This window comes from Pezoporus flaviventris, unplaced genomic scaffold (genome assembly GCF_033815535.1).
Source record: "Pezoporus flaviventris isolate CSIRO_AGI_PZ_B2104156 unplaced genomic scaffold, CSIRO_AGI_Pfla_v1 ptg000013l, whole genome shotgun sequence".
Lineage (NCBI taxonomy): Eukaryota > Metazoa > Chordata > Aves > Psittaciformes > Psittacidae > Pezoporus > Pezoporus flaviventris.
The window spans coordinates 2,943,287-2,971,250 of NW_026892561.1; the positions used below are offsets into that span (position 1 = coordinate 2,943,287).

General features: G+C 42.3%; 2 protein-coding genes and 1 long non-coding RNA gene across 5 annotated transcripts in view; 1 reads left to right on the forward strand and 2 right to left on the reverse strand.

Moving 5' to 3' along the window:
* The window catches only part of LOC133268311 (protein zyg-11 homolog B), a 306,890-nt gene that overhangs the window by 219,768 nt on the left and 59,158 nt on the right, over nucleotides 1–27,964 (reverse strand). The window lies entirely within an intron of this gene.
* On the reverse strand, nucleotides 1,537–27,908 carry PODN (podocan). 3 transcript variants are annotated; one of them, XM_061451222.1, is made up of 12 exons: nucleotides 27,529–27,908; nucleotides 26,519–26,644; nucleotides 23,877–24,115; nucleotides 22,094–22,187; nucleotides 20,425–20,489; nucleotides 15,859–15,968; nucleotides 13,457–13,613; nucleotides 11,406–11,521; nucleotides 8,811–9,468; nucleotides 6,046–6,194; nucleotides 4,003–4,204; nucleotides 1,537–2,637 (listed from the first exon to the last, which is right to left on the reverse strand). In XM_061451222.1, the coding sequence occupies exons 2-11, from the start codon at nucleotides 26,553–26,555 to the stop codon at nucleotides 4,036–4,038; spliced, it is 1,794 nt and encodes a 597-aa protein (XP_061307206.1). In that variant the 5' UTR covers nucleotides 26,556–26,644; nucleotides 27,529–27,908; the 3' UTR covers nucleotides 1,537–2,637; nucleotides 4,003–4,035. The 3 variants fall into 3 exon arrangements, with proteins under 3 accessions (XP_061307206.1, XP_061307207.1, XP_061307205.1); XM_061451223.1 differs by having other exon boundaries at nucleotides 26,519–26,709; XM_061451221.1 differs by having other exon boundaries at nucleotides 26,519–27,908.
* LOC133268307 (uncharacterized) lies at nucleotides 15,141–19,753 on the forward strand. The gene is made up of 3 exons (XR_009743035.1): nucleotides 15,141–15,439; nucleotides 16,073–16,169; nucleotides 19,392–19,753. It is a non-coding gene; the product is annotated as an uncharacterized LOC133268307 (long non-coding RNA).

A 27,964-nucleotide genomic window follows, 5' to 3' on the forward strand; every position in this document is an offset into this window, starting at 1 on the left:
GATAGCTCACATGCTGCGTTTGTACCCCTCTTGCTGTAAAAAGTCATACCCGATCTCAAAAAGAAACCCCATTTCCCACCCAGTTTTTGCAGCTTTCTATGTAATGAGGAAACCTGGCCTTTAAAACAGCAAATAAACCTCAGTTTGCATACTGACCACACACGGATACAAAGCATGTGCAAATGCTTGCTTGGGAATAAAGTTGCCAACTGAATGTTTTAGACTTCACGTTTGCACTATCCATACCTCTATCTCAGCCTGAAGAACTTTCTGTTCTGCACAAATCTAAGCAATTTGCAGAACCAAGTTAATGAAAACAATGGTGGTGGTGGCTCTTTCTGGACCAGCTTTGTGGCTTAAGAGGCCAACTTCTCAACTTTTTCACTGATGGCATTAAGAAAGTTAGACCCTTCAGATTAGCCATAAAAATATGTGGGTTTAGTTCTGGGGACTTCTGACTATTCCTCATCATCTCTCTTGATAGTCCTCTGAAAGAAAGAAACTACCATTCTGCTTTGATAGCTTTATGTCCAGTGTCATAGGTGATGATACCAGCTAAGTGAGGAACCAAGCCTGTGGTTCTCCCTCATCAATCTCCTAGACAACAATCGGTAGATATTCCTCTTGGGTTTTGAGGCTTTTACTGGGGAATGGAGGTAACTTCTTTTTTCTCCTTCCCTCTGATTGAAACCATTCTCTCCTTTAAAGGACAGATTCGGCGTGCAATTAGCTTAAAATGAACTTGGAATAGGGTTTCCTAAATCTGCTTGGCCAACAGGACATACTGTGGGTAGGTGTCCTTTGGCAAGAGCTGTCACTTTATTAAGAAGTTGAACAGTGTATGTATCAGCCTGAAATTCTGGGCCTGATTTTACAAGGTGCTAAAATGTACCTTCACCCCTGAATTTACCACAACAGACTCTCAACGGATTCAAAGGGAGTCTGGGGCACCTGACTTCGCACAGAACCACAGTATAAGGGGCTGCAGTTTAAAGGTAATTGCACTGTTCTCCATAAAACTGTACAAATCTGCATATTCTCAGCTTCTTCAGGAGTATAATAAATTGGTCTGTTTCACCAAAGACCAGCAAAACTTCCAGTGGGGTTTGCTGGAGAGAGCTAATAATTTGAGCTGTATTCTGTAAAGATTTTACATAGAAATCTATCCCAAATGTCAGCTGTAAAGCTATTTTATTGCTCGGCTGTATAGCAGAAATTAAAAAAGGGGGGGGGTTTTTTGCAATTTTTAGAGTAAAGTTTTGGTTTTGGTTGTTTTTTTTCAGGAAGCAATCTTTCCTTCTATGATTCACGATTGTGTTGAATTGTCTAAGGTAGGAAATACCAGCCTGAAATGACTGTCTTGTGCTATGGGAATGCAAAGAGAGAGCGTGGAACTAGATCTTTTCCAGCAGGAAAAACAGCTGTTAAAAAACAGAGCCAACCGTGTTTCCAAGTAAATCCTGGAATGCAGTATGCAAAACAACATGTGCTCAATCACAAATCCTCAAAAGAAAAGACCATTTCATCAAGCAGATGAGCTGCCTCAGGTGAAGGACATTTTAATCAAAAAAGAAACTTGCTATCCAGGTACCTCTATAGGTCTTCTTTATCTTGGTTTCTTCAATTTCCCTGATTCCAACAGGAGCTGAGATTACTGAACACCATAAAATAGGTGAGGCTTTAAAAGAGTATGACAGCAGGTATTGGCTCCAGATTGGAACTAAACAAATTTCTCTTGACACTTAACAGCTTTCTCCTCAGACATCCCACACTTATCCATTTTGGTTTAGTTGTCTCACTTCTGACTCTTAATGGGAATGATCTACAATATGTGAAAGATTCTACCACATATATTAAGCTGCATATTGTTACTCAACCTTTTGGGTATACCTTCAGAGATATTTACACAAGTGCCACATGGGCAAACAACACCAAGACAGAAACTTTACCAGAGCTCTGGAAAGCAGACATACAGATTTTATATATATATATATATTCACAAGAGCAATTGTTTCATCTTAAAACCTTTCTAAAACAGGAATATATTGCAGGCTTTGGCAGTAGAGATAAAATATTATGGGATCCAGCCTTACTTTGTTTTTCTCATCCAAATATACACATTGTTATAACAGAGGAATAGTTGCATCCAGAATTATTACTGCTGCTTGATGACCAAAATGCCTCATATACTGCTCCACACATGTAACTATTGCAAATACCCATCTTTCCTGATCAGTTACAGCTTCTTTGGGGTGGAGGAAAAGAGAAGAAGCATATACATGGTTCATTTAAAATGCAGTGACAAAAACAGCCTTTGAAGGCATGTTTCAAAACAGTCCCATATTGTTATTACAGATGGAAACAGTGAAGGAAGAGAAACAGAAGAAACAAAAGCCAGCTTTTGTGAGTTCCAGAGCAATCCCTTATGATCCTGGGTCTTGTATAAGATGATTTGGAAGCTTTGGAAAGGCATTCAGGGTCTCTCCCTGAATAAGGCACTGTAACACATTGTCTTCCATAAGCCTGGCCCAGTGCCATGACAGTTTCTGCGTAATTCATTGCACGTTTTGCTAAGTGTTCTCTGTATATCTGTAGAGATATCTACACATAGACATATGTAATTTTCCATATGCTTTCCTGCAAATCAGAAAAACAAAATCAGTTATATAATGGAATACAGAATTCAGAATATGCTAAACTTAGTACCTGCTGACATGCCACACATACCCCAAACTAAACCAGAGATGTACTGATTACGAAGTTATGTGTACTTGAAATTTGCAGATATGAATTATTTCTTCTCTCACAAAGTTTTCATATAGCCCAGCCAGGAGGTCTAATGTTTGACTTGCCAAGCAATTTCTGCTCGTTTCAGGCCCCATTACCTTTTCAATGTATTAGCTCTATTGCTAGCAATTCCTTGTGTCATTCTCCATGACAAAAAATGTTTATTAGGGACAAAATGAAAAACTTAAACCTTTTTTTCTTTCAAGTCATAGAATTTAGACCTCCAAAAGTAGAGAGTAGTGTCTTGAACCTCATCATCTTTGAACACAAAATGCTTAAGAGATGCACTAAGCAGATCCCCATTTTTCTTATAGAAAAAAAATTGGATAGTCTTCAAACATTATTCTCCCTTCATCTTTTCTTCTGCAGCTGAAAAGAGAAGAGATTCTTCTCTTCTAGAGAGATTGAGTGGCTGGCCAGATTGCTCATGGAATACCGAGATCTTAATTTCGGTTACCAGTGCAAACTCAGCAGCAACCACCTGTAACTGCCCAGATGCCTCTCGGTGAATCTGGGTGAGGTTAGCAATGAAGACCTCACCAAGACTTATCAAAAAGCACAAAGCACAGGCTACTGTGAGAACTGGCTACTCTGGACCAGGCATTAATCCAGCCCTACATAAGGTCTCCAAAAGTGACCTGCAGTAGATACCCTTTCCTTAAGAAATCTGCCAAGTATAGCACTATATTCCCACTCCAAGTGGTCAGTGATGTAAGGTCTGCTTGAGACAGAGGTTGTAATCTTAATGCCATGTTTAACAGACACCAATGGGTCTATCTTCTTTTAATCTGTCTAATTTTTTAATCCATTTTCAGCTCACATGGTCTTCTGCGTTCAGTAAGCTTCACAGTTGGTTCGATTTTCCTTGTGAACCAGTTGCTTAGAAATATTAAAGACCTTTTCTTTTATTTTTGTTATCAGAATTACTAAATAATGACTTTCATATTTAGCTTTTGTGTCTGTTGTAGCTATAAGCAGAGGTCACTATGAACAGTCCACTTTCTTCGATAAAAACCAGATATATACTGTTTCATTTCACAAAATGACACTTTCAACCTTTCTGATTCTGCAATTCCCAGCCATGTTTTAATGGAAGTTTTTGAGTCCAGGGCTCAGACACCCACTTGTTATGTTTTAGTCATACTTGTAAATTGGAATTATTTAAACAAGAGTCTGAGAACTGGGTCCTTGATTTAACTAAACTAGAGTTGTTACCTGCCACATGATGTGACTGTGTGAATTCATGTTTTATCTCAGTTCTTCTTCCTCTTCCTCATCTTCCATTTCCTCTTCTGAGTCATCCCTATTCTTTGAACTGTTGCTGAATTCAAGGTTCCCTTCAATATCCAGGACTTGTAAGTGCTTTAGGTTTTGGAAGATACTTTCCTTCAGTGCTCCAACAGCAATCTTATTAAACCTTTAAACAAACAAAAGGGTCTTCCTGTTAAAATAAACCCATTTTCATATCCAACACAGAAAAGTGTAGAGTAGGAGGAAACTATTCTGCAGTTACTCTAACCCTAGTTACATTCTTATACTGACACAAGTTACTCTTAACTTTACACTGACTCACAACAGCACCCTAGGAGTACTGACTCCTCTGAATGGGAAAGGGAAGGGAAAGCAGGTTCTGATTTGCAAGCAGGCAACTGAAATGACTGAACAAAGTTTGCTGACCGCACTTTCTACCATCACAAAGGACCCTGCAGGAAAATACTGGGAAACATTAAGTATCTCTCATTGATTTCAAGTTCACTAACCAAGCTTTCAAAAACCTCCTAATTTTCTCAGCCCTTCTTCCTCCTTCTACAACTGTATTATGCAAGGAAAAAGATCATAATATTGGAATTCCACCCCCACAAATTCTTTCTCTTGGTATTCTGCTTTCTCCTTCACACAGAGCACAGGCTTCTGCTCCACAGCCCATATTTCAAAGTGTAACTTGATTTTTCATGAGATTCAGTGTCATCCCTTGATAGTTTAATTCTTCTTCCACGAAATTCAAAATACTGGCACAAAGAATCCCTTTAGAAACAAAGCAACATGCAGTAATTTTTCATCTGTTATTTGGGTTTCCAAGAACTAATCTGCAATTTAAGTTGCTCTCACCTATACTGTTTGGTCTGTTACTCTTGAACAAGCTTCAAATCATATTCTGTCTAATATTCCAGATGTATATTGTTGTTTCACAGTATTGCAGTGATTAATAGCTTCCCATTAAGAAACATAGCTTGGGTGGAGTTGCCTCCTAAATACATCAGCAAAACAGTTTCGCAAATTCCTTTTTTTCTCTTTAGATAGAAATACAGAATGTGGTATGTGGTTTCTGGGCTGCATCCAAGCATTCACTAAAATCTCATAAATGTGAGCAGCTGAATAGACAGACTGCTCTAATTTACACCAGACTTTGTAATTTTATTTGCTTGGTATGGAATCGTTCACCCAAAAAGGTATGCTTCAGAACTCTCCAGCGCAGTTTAGCTGCATACAGACAAAATAAGGCCACATTTAATCTTGTGCAGCAGGCAGCCTAGGTTCTTTGAACACATCCATTGGATCAGCTTAATGAAATGTTCCGTAAGGGTTCATAGATTAATCCTAAGCAATATTTTCAGTAATGTTCAATCAGATTAAAACTGTACATATTACTGCAACAGATTCTTGCTTCACTTCTTGTGGTACTCTGCTTAAACCAGTTACATTACCACGTGTTTATACTGTATGTAAAAAAGGTCTGTATCTGTCACCTATAAAAACAAAGTCCTCATCCAGCTGACCGAATAGGATAAAAAAGCTTCTAAACTTAGCTACATAAGTTGTAACTTGCCATTTATTTCTGACAAAGCTGTCAAGGGAATGTGCACAACTCCAAGATTAGTCATTCACGCCTCGCTCAAGGGGGATTCTGTCAAAATCCAGGACACAAGAAAAGCTGTAGTGTTACAAGCAGTGTAAACTTTGAGCTCACAGCTGAAGACTGGAGTATGACATGATGTTAAACACTAATTTCCCAGAATTTCTAACATGCCTAATCCGTTCTAACAACCACAGAAAGGGAACACTCTCCAAACAGAAAGCACTTATTACGTGTAGCCATGTCTCTTTGGAGCAGATGAACACAGTTTCAGCATACATTACTAGAAAACAAAGTTGCTTATTTTGGAAGTTAGGGTTTTAAGTATTTTTCAAACAGTAAGCCATTATAAAGTGGAGGAAGAAGAAAAAACCTTGTGTGTTGAAGTGGAAACTTGACCTTACCTGAGGTAAATCCCCTTTATTTTGGGTGTGGATTCAAAAGCACTCTCTGAAATTGTTGTGATCTTGTTGTTCTGAAGATAGAGATATTCCAGAGATTCTGGCAGGTCTGATGGGATAGCAGTCAGCTGGTTGCCAGCCATGTCTAGTGACTGCAAGAAACAGACAAGGGGTCAAATAAATGGCTGAATTTAAATATTGTGCATTCCAAAAAGAGATCTGACAACAAATGAGCTTCCAAAGGCTGGCTCTATACACACTCCCTCCTGCTTTGGAAGTTTATCCATTGTTTTATATATATATCTACACACACACACACACATACATGTAAGTCTATAAAAATACCTGTATGTATGTATATGCACTTATAGAAAACTTAGTACGTTAACACTGCATAAGTGAGATGTTTATGTAAAGCTTATCCAGGATTTGTTGTGTCTGAAAATCATCTGGAAATAGGCTCTATTTTGCAGATGGCACTTTGGTGAGTCTGCTGCAGAACCTCTCCCTTCTGGTGAGGTCAGGCAAATACAAACACTGTGTGTACAACGGCAATTGCAGATTGGCAGCCATGCAAAAAGGTGCAGTTTGAGTTTGTGGTGGAAAACCTGAAGTGATATTTATTATAGTATACACCAATTTAAACCACCTCTAATTTGCATCAAGGTTAAGTGCAGCCATCACAATTCTGATCCCTTACACTACAATTTAGCACCATGACTTCGCATGAGACATCATGTTGTTTTGTTCAGGAGTCCCAATGTTTTTTTCCCCCCAAGCTTTAGCCCATGCCTGCTTTACATGAATTAAAAGCAGACTGGGTTTTCAGATTTGCACGAGAAGTCATTGGAAGATGCTGCTGCTGCTGCAAACACTTCCCTAGCTAAGGTTAGTGACTAGAGTTACACATAAAAACATCTGCAAATATTCTAACATGAAGACTGTATGAAAACACCAGGACTAAAGGCCAGGGATTTTACACAAGAAAATGGATCAACAGAAGTGTTTTGTTATCCTGTATTGTGGCATTTTCATTGCACCAAGTGACACGCTAGTTGCACATTATTCAAAGCTATACTTCTGCAAATGACTGTCATGATTTCAGTGGGTTTATTCCCCACATAATCCTAATGTGTCAAACAATTATGTAAATGTCTGGCTCTGCAATTGCAGACAGTCTTCAGTGATTTCAATGTAAACAGTGTGGACCTAAGCATATGCTAAGTACATGCACCAACAGGATCTTATGTGATGGTTGTTTTCAAATCCACTCCGGTGCACCAGCTCATAAAACAATGGCACACCTAAGCCTTTAACATTAAAAAGATTCATAATATACTATCATGGAAATAAATTACAAGTAGGAATGCTGTTCCAGAAAAAAGCAACAGCCAAAAATGCGCCATTAGTCTAATCAGATTTTAAGTATGTGCTATTATCTTAACCTTATTTAACATGAACAGGGTTTGAGGTGGGGTAGGCACAACTGAAAGACCAATGTTTGATACAGCGACACTGACACTGACTAACAGGGAGTGACAGTAGAATAAAACTAACATGAAGGAACTATGAATCAGGCCTTTTGAGAACAAGAGCTTGTCATTCCAACCAAAAACCAACGCTGCCTAACAGGTCTCCTGACCCATTTTTGTTTGAAGGAAGACCCAACCCAAATGACAGTGCCTATCAATTCCAGAATCTGTGTTTCTCAAAAGCATCTTCCTTCCAGGATTCTTTTCATCTTAGATGTATTCGCATGCACACACACATACATAACACCTCTATACCTATCAGTGAGGCACCAAACAAATGAAAAAAGTATCATTAAAGCCATGGACCAAATCTGCAGCTGATGCAAGCCAAAAGCTCTACAGATCCTATTGCTGCATTACTGATTCACATCAACAGAAAAACCAGCTATTGTTTATTCCCATAAACAACTGAAAGGGAAAGGTTCATACAGATAAACGTTTGCATTATCCGAGAACACACTACACTCCATGTCCCTTATACCTGGTCTGCTCTGAGACGGACAAACTTTGCCTGTACAGTGACATAACCATATGCACCCTTAGATGGTTGCCATATGACACAGGTTAATACTTTTCACTGCAGAAAACAGGCTGTTGCCTAAAAGGGAACGCAGACAAATCCTTCAAGTAGTGTAACAACTTTGAAAGGGCACTTTGCACAGCACAAATGTGATTCTCCTGCCTGCCTTATGGCTTGTGTTTAACTTTCTCTAACAATTAAGCAAATTAGAAGGCTGCTGACTGAATCCAGGCCTCCCAGCAGCTATCCAGGTGCCTTAGCCAGCTCAGCTGCTAAATCCTGCAGCTTGGCCTGTCTGACTATAAGCTGATGTGGGGGCTTTGAGAATTAAGAGTGGTTTTGTTTATGCATTCCTTCCTCCTGCTGTCTCTCTTCAGAGCTGATTTTAAATCTTTTGGGAGACAAGCTATTTGAAAGGCCTAGTTTCAGTTTATAATGACAACATTTCACTAATCCAGAGATATAGGACATCGTTAGGGTTCAAAAACAAAGCTGTTTTTACACTTCCCAGAATTAGCACCCTGGTCAGCAGTGGGAGGCACCCACCTCTGGCACAATAGCACATCATTTCTACCCTAGAAACAGAGGGCATAGCACTTACAAGCCCCAGACATGAGGACCAAGCACATCTAGTACTGGTGCCATATAAACTGGCTTAAGCAGACAGATGACGGCATCAGAATCACTTAAAACAATTAGAGAAGGTGATGTTTTACCTGGAGACTGCTGAGTTCTCTCCATGCACCCGAATAAATTGAATTTACTTTCAGTTTATTGTTGCTCAAATATAATTCCCGCAGCTTTGTCATCCCAGACAAAGTCCCTTTTGGGATGATGCTTATCTCATTCTCCTTCAGCTTCAGAATCTGCAAGTTCTTTGGAAAGCCAAAGGGCACTGTGTTGAGGTTGTTTCCAGAGAGATCCAAGGACTTTAGTTGCCTTAGTTTACGGAAAGCCTCCCGGTGGATCTGGGGACTTTTGAGCTTATTGTAGCTCAGGTTCAGCTCTTCAAGGAAGTAAGTGGTAGCAAAGTCATTCCTGTTAATCTCAGAGATCTGGTTATGAAGGATCATAAGTGTTTTCACTCGCCGGGGCAGCCCACTGGGAATCCTTTCCAGCATGTTGTTGTACAGGTGGACAGTGTGCAGCTTCTTTAAGCCCTGGAAGGCTTGTGGGTGAATACCTCGGGCTTTTAATTTGTTATTGTGGAGTAGAAGATACTCCAGGTTCTTAATTTGGGTCAAGACATCTCTGCCAATCACTTTAATTGCATTCTTCTCCAGGTGAAGGAGGACGATGTTTCGAGGTAAACCACTTGGGATTTGTGAGAGGTTATTGCTGGACAAATCTAGATATTCCAGACTAGACAATTTCCTTGGGAAAGCAGGAAAGAAAACACTCTCCATTTAGATTCTGCAAGGTGAAACAATAACCAACTTCCCCATGGATTTTACAATCTCTGCTTTAGAGTCCTTTTTACCCAGCATAGCTCCCACTGCTGCCCTTTTTGGTCTTATGTTGTGACTGATGTAGGCAGCAAAACAAGGAGCCATGAGGGATTAGGACTAGGTGCTGCCATTGCTCCCCAGCCACACTTGCAAGAGAACCTGCTAGAGTCCACAGACATCTAGCTTGCCTCTGGGCTGAGACCTGAGATCAGTTTTGTAGTCTACTGTTCTCTCATTTGACACCACAGATAGCAACATGTGAGCAATTTCAGTGAACCAATACCACAAGAAAGATGCTATGGGAGTGCCATTAGAACACAGAATTTAGCCCTTGGTTGCACAGAAACGTAGCCTGAGCATGAGTCTTTCTGTCACTCTAAAAGTGTATATTAAAGGTCTGCTTTCCAGATGATAAAATATTACTCTTAGTAAAAGCAGAAATGCTCAATTCAGTGGCCTAGACTAAGATGGTGAACTTCTCCTGACCCTCCAGCATTATGAAGTGAGTCAGGGCTAGAGCTGCTTTGTGTAAGCTACTGAATCTGGATTCCATGGACTCAGTTGAAGCTAAAATAAATCCCCAGACCAGCCACTTATACCAACTGGATGTGGATCAGTGGTGTTTTATGCCAGGATTGAGGAGCCCTCCCTCTATTCCCTTCTATTTCAAGTCAGTTTCTCGGTTCAAATGAGGCTTTTAATCTGCACATGGCACTACATAACCCACTACAGATGACTAGAAAGTTTTCAGGAAATGCAAGAACTAATGCATTACAGACATTACTTACTGGTTACTACACTGCTATTCACGACTATCCAAGCATGCTCTGAATGAGCAAATAATACTCTTTGGATCAAGCAGTTCATTGCTGCAAGCTGAAATGCTTTCCCTGCTTGGGTAGGTCTCAGAAGCTCTATGCCGTGGTGTACAGTCAGCATCAGGAGAGCAAGGAGCAAAATCCACCTCTCTGCTGCGACTGGTGCTTTGGCTATAGCCTTTATCAAAATCTTAACAGAAACGGTATGTCCAACATGACGTGGAGGTGGACACAACACAGCTATGGTAAATCGTTAAAGGAGGTCTCTGGGAGTGGGAAGTGGAAAAGGAAAGCACAGTTTGATACATTTTCATGCCTGGACATTAGAAAAGTTTACAGAATTTATGGGCAGGCCAGATTACGTGACTTGGATGCTCAGGTGGAAGAAGGGCAGAATTCAGTGCAGGCAGAGACACCGTTAACTTTTTGAAGTGCTAAGTCCCAAGCTAAATTTAGGACAGCCCAAGGCTATTTCTGTTGCGCTAGTTTGTAGCAAAGCTTTTGCAGCCATCTGGCTATTGAGCAGCACCACTGCACCCCTGCCTACGCCAACAATCATCTGCTTTCAAGTCATCTTCCCAGAAACACAGAAGTGGCTTTAGCAAAGATGAAGATCTGGCCTTAACTTCCAATGATCTGTCCTTGAAACTGGAAAGTCCCAAGTAACATCACTTTTGACTAGTTTGGAAGACCAGAGACCAGCTTTCAACACTGTTCTGGGTGGCCTTTTCCCAGAAGGCACTCAGTACCTGGTGTGATTGGGTCTGTGGCAATCAGGGAATGGTGCGGGCTGATGTTCAGTGTTGTGTCTTTTGTATAAAAGTATTCTGCAGTGGGAATTCAAACCACTGACCCAGACCCTTCCTTTTGAATGGCAGCATCTGAACCTAAGACTTTTCATATAGATTTTGCAGAGGATTGTGTAACATCATTCAGCTTTTAACAAATGTACTTTTAATTTAAGAGATACTTTGCTCAGTAGATGTACTACTGTACCAGAGGAGGTAGAAGACACATAGGTACAAACTACAGATCTCAGTCTCACCAGAAGGTTTCATTGTCCATTCCTTCATTTGTCAAGTAGTTATTCTGTAAATACAGCTCCCGCAGACCTGTGAGTTCACTGAAGGCTCCTTTGGGAATCTTCTCCAGCTTGTTGTTCTAGAGCCACCAGAAGCACAAAGTACATTATTTGGCATGAAACGACACAAGACATTCAGGTTCTGCTCAACTAGCATCAGGCAATCAAACTTCAAAAGGGCCAGATGTAAGATATTTCAGGGAGCATGATAATTCTGCTTAAGAAATAAATACAAATACTAGACTGAAATATTGCAAGCTGCTTTTATTGATTCCCCATGGAAACTTTGGGTTAAGAAGGTAGAATTTGCCCCTGCCTCCCAGATAGCTTTATTTTGTATTCATAGCCCTCCCACCTATGTGCAAATGTATAATGTGATCCAGGAAACTACCTCTGGAGTTTGCTCAAGATTTCTGGAATTTTTAAGACAGATTTCACCGTAAAGAAGAATTCAACTGGGAGCTGGGAACCTGCTACCTTCCCAAATATTCCAAAAGGTGCAGTTCCTGCAATGTAGATCCCAAAACAATTACTTCTATTGCCTTAGCATCACTCTGGAGTAGCGAGTGGGCAGACATGAACAAAACAATCCACTTAGAAATTCCATACAGAAACTGTAGGAATTATAAAAGGATATATAAAACACTGCCACTGAATTTGTTAAACTTCCCCCAATCCATGTATACACAAAAATGTAGTGGACAGACTAACTGGATTCATGTGCCAACTAATATAAAGTGGACGACATCACAGACAGATTTGGCTGAGTGTCTCAGTGAACAGTGAAAGAAAAATCGAAGCTCTGCCACATCTGAAGTACACATTTTGGACACTCTTGGTCCACTACTGGCCATCTCTCATTTCTCATTGTCCTGTTTTTTCTCAGTCGGAATATCAAGGTAAATGTTACTACTGAGAGGCAGTGCACATGAAAACAAAATGCCCATTTCTCTCTTCAGCTCCTCTGCCCTTAACACAATTGGTGGCAGCAGGGAAGGATATGAGTTCAAAGTGTAATCCTCAAAGTCTGAGACCCCTTTGGGAGACAATAATCCCCTATAAATGGCAATACAATGCAGGGGACTAGTGACTTCACACTTTGCAGAGAATTCCAGCAATTTAAAGGATCAGACTGTTTGCCTTTACTTTTCTTCAGGCTGGAGAAGCCTCTTTTCTAGAAGACTTTAATGGGAATTAGCGGTGAAACCTTCGAGGGAAAAGAAAGCTGGGAGGCAACACAACTGCCTAAGTTCAGGGCTGATAACAGGCTCCAGTCTACACACGTCCAAGGAGCTGTCAACGCTTGGAGAAGTAGAACCAGGACTCCCCACTGCTACTGCTCTCCCATCATTAACAAGGCTGAGATCTCTAGCACAGACATGATGAAGTGTTTTTATCAAAATCAGATGACATGGAATTAAAAATGCTGGAGACTACTTAATACCACAACTTCTGCTAGTTGCACTATCGCTGGAGAAGCTGTAGTAACGAAGAATCACCAATCCAAACTTCCTCTGTGTCATCTGAATCGCCAGTTTGGTAGCAAAGGAAAACCACTGATGCTAGGAAACAGCAGTCTGTGTGAAGTGAGTTAGCAAGCAAAGCCAGCACACAGTGGGCAAGCAGCTGTCCGGAAAACAGCATCATCAGTGGCAAACTTAAGTGGGAAGCCAGCAACCGGATGGCCATAGAGAATGATCTACCTTCTTGCAATAATATGTATTAATACCATTACATGCAGGGAAGAGGCCAGCAATGCCACCACACAGGCACGGGCAACACATTCCCCTGAAAACAGAAAAGCATTTTGCTCCCTCTGAGCATGTGTTTTGCAAAAACAAACTGTTGCTTATGAACAAAAAGCAAGGCCATGGGAGACAGCTACTGTTGGGGATACAGCAGACAAGACTTGCAATGGGCCTGGGAATGTTTCCAAGTGCACTGAAATGGCTTGGCTGTACAAACACAGTACTTTGTCACAGTCATAAAAGAATACAAAACCTTGCTGTCATTACCTTTAAATGTAATTTATATAGTGCTGGAGGGAGATTCTTTGGAACATACTTCAAGAAATTGCTGGACATGATGAGTATCTCCACATTATTAGAGCCATTGAACATATTATCAGGTAACCCAGCATCTGAAAGTTTGTTGTTGTGAAGATACACAGATCTGTTGGAAGGAGAAAAAAGATGAAGTTAAACTGACAGTGAGATCGGGGTGTGGGGGGGAGGTGTTTACCATGAGAGGGCTGTTTGAAACCTGTATTTCAATCTTTTCCTCTTTCCTTGAGTTGATTCAATATGGTTTTTAAATGTGCCCTTTAATTCAGTAAGGAATACAGATGCAAAACCAAAAGGTTGGTCCAAATACTCTCTGAAATTTAGCTCTATTCAAAATCCAAACCTGCACATGAATACTAATTTCACATGTAGCTTTATCTTCTTAACAAGAAACTGAGCGCAAGTCTGGGATTGTGCAGTGCTTTGAAATAGAGAATGTCAGTGTGGTGGCCTCATGTGAGAGGGTTAAAACTCATATCTGAATAATTGATATGTCCCCAGTTTTAACTTCTGCTTGGAATCAAACCTCGGCAAAATCAACCTGCAGATCTCTTAAGAAAGAGATGTCTCTCAACCCTCCATTCTTTCTGTTCCCCTGACAGCTGGAAATACCCCAGGAAACAGGTTCTCTTCTACTCCTGGAACTCAGGCAAAGAATACCGATAGGAAGAGCAGATTTCTCAATCTGGAAGAATTCGGGTTTTGAATGAACCTTTGGGATTGACAGAAAGAGGGCTTCTTAATCTCCTTTTGCTCTTCTTACTTTCAGCCTTTAATATTCAAGGAAGAGTTCCTCCAATCAGATTTTTAAGAATGGATTCGTTCTTTCTTACACGGGTTTTATTTCTGCATAAAGCAATGGACACCTATGAAGTTATTCCTGCTTTTCTTTGGTTTTAACTGCAAAAAGAACTCATTTGACTTCTTTTTAACAAAAGAAATGACAGGATTTTACTGACTTTGATTACCTCTTCCTTCCCTGTGCTTACCCCAAGATGCAGCAAGCCCCTAAGCTTGCAGAGACAGGTTAAAATTCCAAGAGCACAGTGTCAAAGTGTGCTTTTCTAACTTGATCTTGGATTCTTTACCAGTTGCAGAGAACTTGGCAACATCTTTCTGGAAGGAAGGAAAGGCTCAGTATGGAAACACAATCATGTGATCACACCCTCCAGGGAGTTCAGAGCCACACTGAAAATATTGTTCACCCTGCCTGGTCAGCTGTACTTTTACTCACAAATATTTGCCTTTCCTAAAACCTTGCTTTCCAAATAATCCATCTGAGACCATGAACTCTACTGAGGGCAAATAAACCAGCTGGAACAACTGTGTTTGTTAGGGTTTTCTATCAGCAATCTTGGAAATCAATGAGTTATTATTCTGATTAAAAGCAGTGTTGGTATAGGAGAGTGTGAAAGTCACTTCAGAAGAGTGCAAGAATTTTAGTACACGATCAAAACACAGCAGCTTCTGCAGTTTAGATAAAGAAATAACACATGTATAAATCTAACTTCTTTCATGATGAGATGTTGCCAGGAATCGGTGAGCAAATCAGCCTTTTCAGCGACCAAGAGCCTACCAGACTAAAGGCCAAGTAAGTTCAGTGTAGATTCAGCTCTCAATGAATTCAGTGGGAATGGAAAGTTCTTCAGTTCATCACAAGACTGAGCTCTAGGAGCTCAACTGGGTCAGCTATTATTAACTGCTTCCCAACCTGGATGCGTACATTGCTACCAACAGAGTCTGAGTTGTCTTTGCAGGATTTAGATGCTGCGGTATTCTTACGGATTACTCAAAACACCTTTGGAAAAGACCATATCTTGCAGGAGGTCATCTATGTGGATCTGAATTTGAGAGGGGCCAATGTGCTGCACTGGATCCAGCTGAGAAAATCACAACCTGAAACTAGCAGAGAGACCTTTGAAACCACACCTGAGGGTATGAACCACTCTGAAGGTGCTGAAGTGCTTAGCTTTAATATAGTTGAGTACTGCAAAGTGCTGTACTCTCAACCTGATTCCATTTTAAAATGAATGGACTTATTATAAAACTAGGGATTTCTAAACAGTTCATCTCCATTTTGAGAAACTCTTTTCAACTCATAACTGACACACAAAGAAAATGGAGACAGTTCAATTTTTATCTATGAAAACTGCTTGGCAGCTAGGAAAAGCCCTTGGAATGTATTTGTTTGAGAGATTATTTGATCTTTCATGCTGAGAATAACAAGCAGGCAGCTTCTTTCCAAAAACCATAAGTAGGCAATAACATGGTTTAGCCAGATAGTTCTTATCACTCACCAACTGCATCCAGGCAGTGGCAGAACACCGTCATTGTTTTACTTCCTGACCCCTTACCTCAGGTTTGGTTTCTGTCCAAAAGTGAGCCCATAGATCTTAGTGAGATAATTGGCTGCAAAGTCTGCACTGATCAAGGTGCTTGGTAGGAATTTCGGAGCCACTGTTAGCTGTAAAAGAAATATACAGGAGTATTCCCATGAAATGCAACAAGTCTTTTAACCAATGATTAGACCAGCAACAAAACACTTGCAAATTTATTTTCTTTAAACAGGCAAAAATAAATGAAACTGAATGCAGACTGCATGAATGAAAACAAACTGTCCTCATTCACTAATCTCTCCAGGAAGGAGACAGACTTTTGTTCCAAGGTAAGTGAATGTTTGTTTTGGTTGGAGGAGTCTTCTTTTTGATGGAAGAAATCAAGAAACTGTTATTCAGAGAGCACTTCGCTTATTATTGTTCCTAATTCCTCAGCCTGATGTGCCAAAATAATCCAACCCACCCCACAGTGGCCTACTATTTACCCTCTTATCAAAGTATACTATAGGGGAGGAGTATCACTTCATATGTCTGTTCCAATATAGTATCTATTTATGATGATGTTTTCAATGCAGGATTCAGGGTCTCAAAGGGCAGGGATGCTTCTGAGCCAAATGATGGAATAAGCAAACAGGACTTCAAAGTAAAGACCTACTGTACAGTGGTACTTTGTCCATCAAACAAGTGATGTATCAGAAACAACACACAGAAAAGTCCTGTCTCCAGAAGCTGACAATTGACAAGAGGATTTGATGTGTTTGCTCTTGGTCTATTGCTATTTTTGTCAGTGATTTTATAAAATATTGCTAAGAACATCTGCATCTGAACAAAAACTGGTGGAGTGAAAAATAATGATCAAAAAAGCTCAGTCTTACAGAGCACCTCTATAATACAATAGCTCCATTCACTGAGTGGCTGCTAACAGCAAACCTAGAAACAAGAATAGAGGTGACAATACATAGGCTGGGGGACAGCATAAACCTAAAAGATTTGTGCATCACGATTAAGCCCTTGGGAAACAAATGATTAACACAGTGCTGTAGTAGGCATGATCCTGGAGCCCACAGCAGTAGGCAGGTGCCATTACCACGGTTACAGATGTTAAGTATAGTACTAATGAGACCACTCTTACAGCATTTTACATCCACTCTGAAGGGCTCTGGAGAGAACATCTTTTCTAGGGAGATTCTGAATTCTTTGTCATTTAAAGCTTCGCGATCAGGATGGGAAACTCTGGGCAATGGAAGAGATCAAGCATCCTAGCTTGAAGTTCTTTGAATCTGTAAAGCTTCCCCCTCACAGCACTGTTGCATGAAGCAGAGCTCAGCCCTTACAGCCAGCAAGGCACAGCAAGGCTCGCATGATGAGGAAACTTAGTTTTCAAGCTTTTATTACCATAAAACTACACTTGGTTATTAATAATATTGCAAACTGAGAAATACTTAAAAGATGAACAACGTGTGAGAGAACAGACACTTCACTGGAGAACTGCCTAACCCAAGCCTTGAACTACGCACTTACCTAAAGGTTGCCTAGATCTGTCTTTACTCATTTGCCAAGTGTCAGTTGAAGGATTATATCCATGAACTCGCAATTTACTGGACTCATAATACAGTCCTAGCTTTTAAAAGATTAAAGTACATTATTTACTGGTTTTCATGTTCACCTGTGCCAAAACCTCCATCCTTAAGCTGCGTTAAATGTTTAATGGTCACAAACACAAGGCAGATCTTTCCCACAGTCACGCTACTATCAGTGTTTCTAGAGAGTATGTAAGCAGTGGCAATAGGCATTTGACATACTGCTACAGGTGCCACAGTCCTGCTCTTGGCTTTGCTGGGAATCTCTCAGCTCCTGATCTGGGAGACACGATTTCAGGGAGGTGGATAAAGGCACTCATCTCTGACTAGGAAGGTCTGGCAGTGCCTCAGAATTAAAACACTGCCATGACATAATACTGGGAATTCAGACACAAGAAACAGACTTAATCACTTTCATACTCAGTGGCACATGAAAGCTTTTCTCCATAAACACGGTCTATTAGGTCGTAACTTTTATACATAACAAAGGGAATGGCTCAGATACGTGAAATGAGAGCCATCAGAACCACAAGAAAGAGGAAAGAGAGAAGTTTCATCCCAAAAGAGTTTTCACTTGCTCAGGACTTTGCTTTGGCATTTCAGCACTTGGTCATGAGACTAATCCATCCTCACTGTCTGACTGCTTGAAGGATTAGTGCTGGATTGCTGCAACTGTTAGCAAAAGTGAAGTGACAGAGCAGCTTTGCCTAGCACATTGCCTAATCAGTACCAACCTGTGTTTCTCCTGCTGCAATTATCTTGCAGCTTTATGGCTGGATCTTCCATTTCATATGGCAGATAGTGTTTCTCTACTGTTAACTAATGACTTAACCAATGAACTCACAAGGATTATACGAAAGTTACTGCCAGTTTTAGAACAAGTTTTCTTGCTTCTAACAAGCTTTGACAGAAGTACTGGTCCAAGTGAATCCCAAATCACTCTGGGGATATGGGGAAATGTAAGACCTTCTGTCACCAAAATCATTAGCTTATAGTAAATAATAATGACAGCTCAGGACCTGGTCAACAGTTTGGTAGAAGAGACTTCTGCTATTAACAGGGCTTAGTGTGAATGTTATGTAATAGATCCAAATTATGAGAGTGGGCTGAAAAATTAAAAAGGAAACTACAGAATCCATTCATTCTCATCTTTGCCTTGAAGTACTTGTTACTTGTAAGCCACAGAAGGCTTTTACTCTGTTCTATTTCTTTTCTCTGACCAAATATGCTAGTTTAACAGCAGATAATTTAGCTACATCCAATGGGATCACAATTGGAGATAAAGCAGCATTAAAATGATCCATAAGACAAGGAGCAAACTACCAGCAAATCCCTGCTCTCCTCCAGACACCACAGTTACTTGATCTGCAGCGTTTCCTGCTGCAGAGTGGATGCAGTTTGAAGTCAATCTGGTTTGTCCTGGCTTGGGACTTACAAAGAAATGTGTTATTTTTGTGGGTCCACAACTTCTCAGTATAACTAGTTCTGACATTCGCTGATGTTTGCATTTTCTTTTGGGATCCTTTTCTCTCTGCAGTAAAGCCAGAAAAACCAAATACATTGTTCTGTCACACAGGGAAAATTGGAGTGCAAAGTTCTGGAATATTAGTCACAGTCTGGCTTGTTCATTTTTATGGAGTCCTTAAGTGCCAAGATTGTTATATGGAAATGGTGCTTGAAAGGGAGAAAAGAACACAATGTTACTGTACTGAGGAATGGGTTCTATTCTCAATCACTTTATACAGAAATCTGTGGAGTGATTCTGGATGTCTCTTGGCCTGACTGAAACCTGAATGTGGGCTCATGTATATAAACAAACCATGAAAAGGTCACAGATTTTAAGAGGATAATAAAACATATATACAGACATGCATATATATTGAGAGAGAGAGACAGAGGGATGGAAGGGTTTTGCAGACAAAAGAACCTCTGTCTTGATGTTTTAACTTATATTTCTCTGTGGCATCCCAGTTTCTTCTGTAGCAAATATTTGTGGACAATCACTGGGGATAAAGAAAGCCATAATGGGAACCACCCGGATGTAACTGTATATGAGAAGTTATTTCATTTCCTAGGCTTGGCAAGAAAGATGTGCTTCTGTGAGGACATCCAACTTGGGTCATTAATAGAAAAGCACCTAGGATCTTCTCCATTAAAACAGAAATCCAGCTTCTACCACTGCAGCTAAAAAAAGAAATTCATAACTTGCACGGTTTCACTGCATGTGGATATCCCCCCTCTCCATCAAACATAGTAAGAATGGCAGTCAGGGAAAACTGGATAGATTTTTATCGATCTTGATGGCTAAACCACTGGGATGTGTTTGCTCACAGGTTCTTTCAACCAGCCTCCTCTGATGAGATGAGAAACCTATGTAGCAATAGGACAACGAGGAATGGGTTAAAACTTAAAACAGGGGAAGTTCAGGTTGGAAATAAGGATGAAGTTCTTTACTGTGAGGGTGGTGAGGCACTGGAACGGGTTGCCCAAAGAAGTTGTGAATGCTTCATCCCTGGCAGTGTTCAAGACCAGGCTGGACAGAGCCTTGGGTGACATGGTCTGGTGTGAAGCGTCCCTGCCCATGGCAGGGGGTTGGAACTGAATGATGTTAAGGTCCTTTCCAACCCAAACCATTCTGTGATTCTATGAATACCGCCCAGATTATATGCATACAGGCAGCTACCACATCTGCACGCAGCTGTACCAAAACCTACTGCAGACAGTGGTAATTTATAAATACAGGGGCTCCCTGTACCTCCCTACATACAAGGAAAACCCTTCACCAGTTGCACACATAAATCAGTGTTCAAAATACACTGGCACGTGTACCCTCTAATCTTTTAGCATACTGATTGTCTTGACCTTAGATGAACCTGCATTAGAATATCACTTTAGCACAACTGTACTTATGTAGCATGTATTTATTAAAGGAATTGAAGACTTGCTTGTTTAACTTTCAGAACCTGGTTAGAAAATAACTACGAAAGCCTTGTGAGTCTCTTACCTTATTGTTTGCCAGGTACAGGTAATTCAGGTTCTCCAGATGCTCAAATGCTTCCTCTGGCAACCCTTTAAAACAGGAATAACTCATCAGAGACATCAGCACCTTCTTGCCTCTCCGACTGAAGATACCAGAGGGCAGCTTCCCCTCTCAGATATTACATTTAATGTGAGATTTAAGTATTTTTCAGTGCCACTGAAAGACCTATTGTTGTCTCTGTTTTGGTTTTTCAGAATTAAAAACAAGCAAACAAAACACCACCACCAAAAACCCCCACAGACTGTTAATAGTAATGGAAGACCATTAAAATCCTAACTATGGAAGCATTTTAATTTGGTCTGTGGCCAATCCCAGTGGGAAGGGTCAGGTACAGAGCTGTGCTGACTCGGTTGTAAAGCTGATTATCTGTGCTCACAGCACCATGCTATTGAGAAGTTGGTCATTTGCTCATGGATCAGCCAATCTTTTTTCTTGGAAGGGCATAATCTGAGGTTGTTTAATGATCAGATTAGTCTGATCTATGACCATGATGTTACCAAAGTAACATAACACCTGCATGTCATAACCTGTCTCTTGCTCTGCTCTGCCACAATCCAGATAGCCATGCAGGAGCCCCCTCAGACAGCTGATCCAACTTGGAGCTTATCATCCCCAATAATTATTAATTTTCAGCTGAATCACTCCACATCCAGCTGATCACACAAGCACAATTGCTGTCACAATGGGAAGGCTGCAAATAACATTTTCACCTGGCACTTAGATAATCATAAGTCAAAGGTGAAGCTATTTCCCATGTCAAAACATACTGGAAACTCAGGGCTGCACTCAAGCTTGGGAAAGAAACACCAAGCCCCAAAGGTGATAATGTCAAAGTCTGAATCTATTAAGCACAGCCTTCCTTGTGCTATGTATAAGTGCCATGTTTTAGGTCCCATGCATAACATTCCCCCATTGTCAATAAAGGCTGTTTTCTGTTATTGGAATAAGGGTAGCAACAGCATTCAGAGTAACTGGGTGACACACAAGTTAACCACAATTACAGCTTTTGTGTTGCATATCCTCTTAATATTTATTCCAATTCCTCCATTTCTTTTGCTTTCCTTACTAACCCCTTGGCGAATTTCTCCAATACGCCTATGACTTAGCAAGCAAAACCTCCCTACACTAATCAAAATGGTTTTATAAGGGCAGAAGTTGCCTTATTTGCAATATATATTACTTGTATTTACACCAATTCAACAAGGGCTGAACTGGACTAAACTGCACTGACTGACTAGCCTGAACCAAACAAATGGATTAAGAAACAAGGTCAGTCACAAGGAAATCATTCAGCATGTAGACATTTCTGGGTCTCCAGTGCGCTCCATTGATGTGCCTGTGTGACCACGGGGAGTTTCCTGGATGAGAAGGCCTCACGCTGCAGTACACAGTGCTGCTGCCAGGTCTTCTCCACTGGTTCAGTAAGGCTGCATTCTTACACAGTGAGTATTATGTTTCAGATGATAAAGTGCCTCCATGACCTGTGTGATGGCCAAAAGAGTGAGGCTTATAGCTAACTACTCCAACCAAGTTAATCCATCACTCTCTGGCTTTCCTTATCAGCTGTCACTGGCCTCACTGCATAAGTTGGTGCTGTGGAGGCTCTGTCCACTTTGTGGCTCTGCTGGCTTACCTTTTGAAGTTAGCCTGTTGTTTTGCAAATTGAGCGTTTCTAGTCTGTAAAGCCGAGCAAGCTCTTCTGGAAAGATTTCTTCTATCTGGTTATTCTAAGAAAATGGAGAGTATTAATCACCAGCAAAGTAATCCAAGAAGGATCCCAACAAACCCGGACTGTGAACTCCAGTGAAATCTGGAAATGAACCCACTGTATCAAAACACTGTCAAGACTTCACTCCACAGTGAGCCAAACTCAGATGTCAAAACCAAGACATCCAAACCCAGCAGTGTTTGAAGGCCTGAACCAAGCTTTGTAACTCGTGCTCATCACCAGAAACATCCGGCTTATGCACTGGCAGCACAGAAACAGCGTGACTGTGCCGGGCAAGGCCTGCAATCCATCCGCCACAGCCAAACCTCATAGCTGCAGCAGAGCATTCCCTAAAAGGTTGGCACCATGGATTTCCAAGTTTATTACTTGTTATTTATGGGTTGTTTTAAAAACAACTGTTCATGGGCAAGGAGAGCCAAACTGCGCTCACTTTTGCTGGTTGACTGCCATCAGAATTTTATTAACATGCTGACTAACATTTTTGACCATTAATGAGTGACTCTAATGTTTCAGCATCTAAGGGACCAGTTAAGAACCCACCATGCACAAAGCCAAGCCAATACACAGAAAGTGACAGCTGCTGCTCCAAAAAGCTTCTTTGCTTTTGGCAGCAGAGGCAGGAGCCATGGCTAGCACACGCCTGGGACAGATCTGCTGAGGAAGGTGCCAGCTAACATTACAGCTTCTCTGAGTATGCTGCACTCAGAGGGAAAGCTCTGAACAAAATCTGCATTCCACCCATTGAACAGAATTGGCAAATAGGAGCAATAAACAAAAAGCAGTTGGTTAAGGGCCAAAGAGGTATTGGAAAGCCTGGAAGTGCTGCCACTGCCCAGAGGAAGAGGAACACCCATAGGGCTGCCATGCTGTGGCCCTGCTCAGACCCTTGGGTCTCAGAGCGCAGGCAGGGACAGAACACCTGCCCAAACGCTGGTCACAGTGATCATTTAACTAATGACAGAGCATGGACACCTGCTGAAAGCTCAGGACAGACTGCTGTTTCTACCTGAAATCCCATATCCGCACAGGACCTTATCCTGACAAGATATGGCGTCTCTGCAGCAGAACCATTTGCTGCAGGCATGGCATTAGTCTCCCAGCCGCAGGCAGCACAGCACCAGGCAATGCCATGTGGTGATGGATGGCTTCGGCCAGGTTGGACGGGGCTTGGAGCACCCTGCTCTAGTGGAAGGTGTCCCTGCCTATGGCAGGGGGTACGAACTGGATGAGCTTTAAGGTCCCTTCCAACCCAAACCACTCTGTGACTCTGTCACAGCTGCTCCTTGCCACGTCTGTGTGCTGGGTCTGTCTCTGGACTGGTGCACGGCGTTCACATTTCTACCATCATGTAGTGCTGACAGAAAAATTCTCAGTAATGAAGTGATTTAGCCCATCCTTTTCAAAGGCACACCACCAGGAACAGTAATGATGAGTTTGACCATTCCTTTTGTGGAGCTGAGAGAGAGGGAGGAGAAAATGTTCCTGTCTTGCTCCCTCCCTTGATCTGTGGGGAGAGAATTACTGCTGATAACCATGTGCACGTCAAGCACCAGCGCTGGGCCTGCTGCACCTCCTGCCTCCCACTCGAAGCCGAGGAGCTGCCGGAAGAAGCGGGAAGGAGCCGGGTTCGGGTCAGAGGCCCCTGAGGCGGGCGGGAAGGCGGGCGGCGTGTGGGAGTCTCGCTCACCTGCAGGGAGAGGTGGTTGGTGAGCTCGGGCAGCAGCAGCGGGAACTCCTTCAGGTCGATGCCGCCGCAGTCCACGACGCCCTCCTGGGTGCAGCCGCAGTCTCGGGGACAGGCTGAGGCTGAGGCTAGGGCCGGGGCAGGGCCGGGTGGACGCCGCTCGGGGAAGTCGTTGCGGGCGGCGGCGGCGCAGCCCAGAGCCAGCAGCGCCAGCAGCGCCCGGCCGCCGGCCGGCATCGCCCCTGCAAGCGACACCGAGCAGCGCGGTCAGCCCCGCATGGAGGGAGGCAGGCAGGCACCGGGAGCCCGGGTTCCTGCTCCCCCGAGTGCTGTCGCGTCCTCTCAAAGCCCGTGTAGACGAGGCCCTCAGTGACAGGGGTTAGTGGTGGCCTTGGCAGTCCAAGTTGGACCCGATAAAGGTCTTTTCCAACCTCCATTCTATGATTCTCTCAAGGTGGTTTGGGGGCCTGGCAGCATCCGTGCACCATCCCTGACTCCTCGGGTCATTTACTGCTTTTTTATATTGAGAAACACCAAATGATCCCAGAGGTTTATGGAGGAGGTTGTGCAATGTCATTGCAATGTCACTGTCGTGCAGGGAAGGACCTCTCCTTGTGAATGTAAACAAGGCGCTGGCGGTGCTGCCAGGCTGCCTCTCAGGAGGGCTGCTTCACATGCCTCAAACAATAACAAAACCTCATGGCTACTGAAAACAAAATGGGCTTCCTATTGATTTTGGACAGCGCAGATCTGAACCTTAGAGGCCTGGCTGATGTTCAGCTTTTATCTTTCTGGCAGCAGGTTACAATAACTCAAACAGAAGTTGAATATCTACAGGACCGGCCAGCTGGCCCCGGTTCAGCCCCCTCGGCCTCCGCTGTTGCCCTTCTCAGGTTTCATACTTAAGGATTTGCAGTAAGGGCTGGTAATGGCTTGTCTTACATCCTTTAGCTATTCTGCACAGGAGGATTGGACAGTGATGAGAGAGTCTTATCGTTGAAGGTGAAAAAGCACAATGGATTCATGACCTTACTATGAAGTAAGTACTCTGCTCATCTCTGCCAGCCCAGGTTCCTGCTTTGCATCAGAAACAAGAACCTGCCAGAGCCACACTGGCTGTATCAGAACTAGCACGTCTCCATTCACATCCACAGGGCTTTGCTGCTTTGCACCAGCTGCAGCTGTGCAAAGACTGTGGGTGCTTGGGAAGCACTGGAGACACCCTGCTCTCAGTCACAGTCATGAACATCTTAAGTAACTTCTTTAAACACTGCCTTATACTTGAAGAAATGGAGAAGGTGGCACTACAGGACAGAGCATCCTGATTCATGGATGGTTTTGCTTTGGTCCTGGTATTTGCTACCAGCATGCTGAGTGATTTTAAGCATTTAACACTGCTTGCTTGATCCCTTCTCCCCCACTCCACTATTCCACAGCCTCCGGCTGATTATAATGAAATTAATCTCCTTTATAAAACATTCCAGAGATCAGATGGTGTTCCTTATATAGCAGCTAGATATTAATAGTGAGATCAAAATTGGCCATATGAGTATGCCAACAGTGGATTAGGAAAATCATTACTATTTGGTGACCTAATCTCAGAAACCTTAGAGGAAATAATCTCAGAAAGTACAATCTATCACATTTCTAACAGAGTATTTTTTATACATATCAGTTTACCCTTACAGATACTTACAAACGAAACTAAAGAAAGGACCCCTTTTTACATGCAGGTCACAACCAGCCCTCCCACAAACACCAATGCTGTTCCCACAGCATAGTTACATCATGGTTGGTATTTGGCTCAACAACCTGACTTTTCCACTCATAGAGGTGAAAAGATGTTAAAAAATTAACATGAAATACTGTGTCTATGGCACAGTAAGATTTCTGAGGCAATCTCACCCCCCTGTCATTAATATGCATGCTTCTGCTACAATGCCTTTGAAGTGCATGCTGCTCCGGTGCCACAGGGAGACACTCTGGATGCAGAAACATCTGCTTGCATCTGGAGTGCAGGCAGTAAAGTCAGGCACAATTCTGATTTTCTTTTAGTTCAAAGAAAGCCTGAAGTAACTCCCTCCATTTCAGATCATTCCCATGGGCCTGATCCAAAGCCTTATTTAAGAAGCCTTACTAAAGATGTAGCTCAAAACCCACCTGAATGAAAGAATCAGCCCTCTTCCCTTGCTGTCAGTGGGGTTTGGATCAGGTCCTTCCACCCAAGGACAGAAGCTGCACTGAAACGACCTCAGAGGTTGCATCTTTCTGAGCCTAGACAGAACCAGTACTGATTCCTGCACTTTGCTGCCACACAGCACCAGAGGCAGAGTGCTACAGAAGGCAGTGTCTCAAGAAGTAAGCTGAAGTTTCAGGAGTTACTTATGCTTTCAGTGATCACAGTTACCTCAATAAACCACAAAATCATGCCCAAAGTATCTCATCTCTGTACTATTCTCCAAGCCTATTCTCTCAGGACACACACAGAGATGCAAAACCATCCTCTCCTCCAAAATCAACGGGTTAAGTGAGTTTGTAACTCATATGGAATATCCTTTCTAAAAGCTGCAGCTGGAAGGCAGGCTGCTGGGTGTTGTCTGACAATACAGCTTGTAAAAGAACAAATAAAGGGCTGAAAAACTCACCTTTGCTGTCAGAAATCAGATGAATGGAGAAGAACATTTCTCTTGCCCCCACAGGCTCCCGCGGCTCATGCCATGTCAGTTACATGCGCTGAGCTCAGAGCGAGTCTCCCCTTTCCAAGCCAGATCCTTTCCAGATGTGAGCAGCAGAATTAAGAGAGAGTAACAGGCAACCCTCTACCAACGAGAGTTTCCTGCACTTCCCAACGAAATCGGAGAGGAATTTTCCAAAGTCACCATATGGGAAAATGTGAGTAGGAAAGAGGAAGCAGCTATACTCTGAATATAAAGACTTGGGGAAGAAACAATCTCCCATTGCTTTTTGTCAACACAGTTTGTAAGATCAAGGAGAGATGCCAGAAGAAAGCATGCTGGAATTGACAGCAGAGCAGCACAGACGGCGTGTGCTTTAGCACTGCCTTGCAGGATACCAGAGCTGTTCTCTCTGTTACTAGATGCTTAATTTTAGCCATATTCAACACAAAATCTGAATTCCAGGTGGGAATGTCCTCCCATTCCCTGAGGGTCTGGTCCAAATTAGCCAGGAACAGACAGATCAGCAGTTTTTCCTGCATTTCATCTCCCTCCCCTTTAACTCCCCCTGGTTTTCAACCCACCAACTGATCTTTAAGGACCAGAGATAGATAGGCTGAAACTACAAATGTCTTAGAGGCAAAGTCCCCCAGTTTGACATAACACCCCCATCTACCCAATCTCTTTATCTTCTAAGCCCCATATTACAGCGCTAAACATCAAAACAACCCTCCACTACACATACATACACACACACACCAGCCCTGGTCGTGTTTAGCCCAGAAGCCTCACATTTCTTATTTCTCCTTTTTTTGGCACAAAAAAAAAGAGAGAGGAACATGCTGTTATAACACAGTATGCTCCAAGTGCGGCAATACTTCCAAGAAAGCAACACAGCTTTTTATCACCAACAGCAGAGTTGCTGTTTTAAATCTAAAGCCACCTGCTTTGTGCCTGCCCCGCAGCGCTCCATACAGTACCTCCAGAAGACAGGCAGAGGATCTGTCCTCACCAGGAACACGACCTCCTTGCTGAATTCCAAATAAAGGGACACTGATTCTTTCCTCTCGACTCCAGCTGAACTGAAGTCTAAAGCAATCAAGTTATTTCCTCCCTCTCTTCATCCAGGCTCATATCAACTGGAACTGATCCCCTTCTGTGCCACGTGGAAGTTTTAAAAGTTGCTGTGGGAAGTATGTTTTTACTAAAACAAAAATAATAACAAACCAGAGCTGCCTGCTTTCCCTTCGTGATTCAGAGCCCCAGGATGCGTTTGCCTGCTCCCATTTCTGTACTACAGAGTCCACACCACAACATTTACAGTGTATTCAGACAGAAGAAAAACTGTGTGCTGATGTTGGGGGACCACCCCTCTGTACCCCAGTCTGCAGACAGACAGAAGGAAGACCTGGCTTT

Excerpts from the sequence above, each read along its gene's own strand:
- PODN (XM_061451222.1), bottom strand. The coding sequence starts at position 26,555 with ATGTTCTTCTCCATTCATCTGATTTCTGACAGCAAAG. Across the intron at positions 20,490-22,093 it reads CAACAGGCTAACTTCAAAAG|GGTTGCCAGAGGAAGCATTT; the intron begins GTAAGCCAGCAG and ends CCTGTTTTAAAG. Across the intron at positions 11,522-13,456 it reads TATATAAATTACATTTAAAG|AACAACAAGCTGGAGAAGAT; the intron begins GTAATGACAGCA and ends TGGTGGCTCTAG.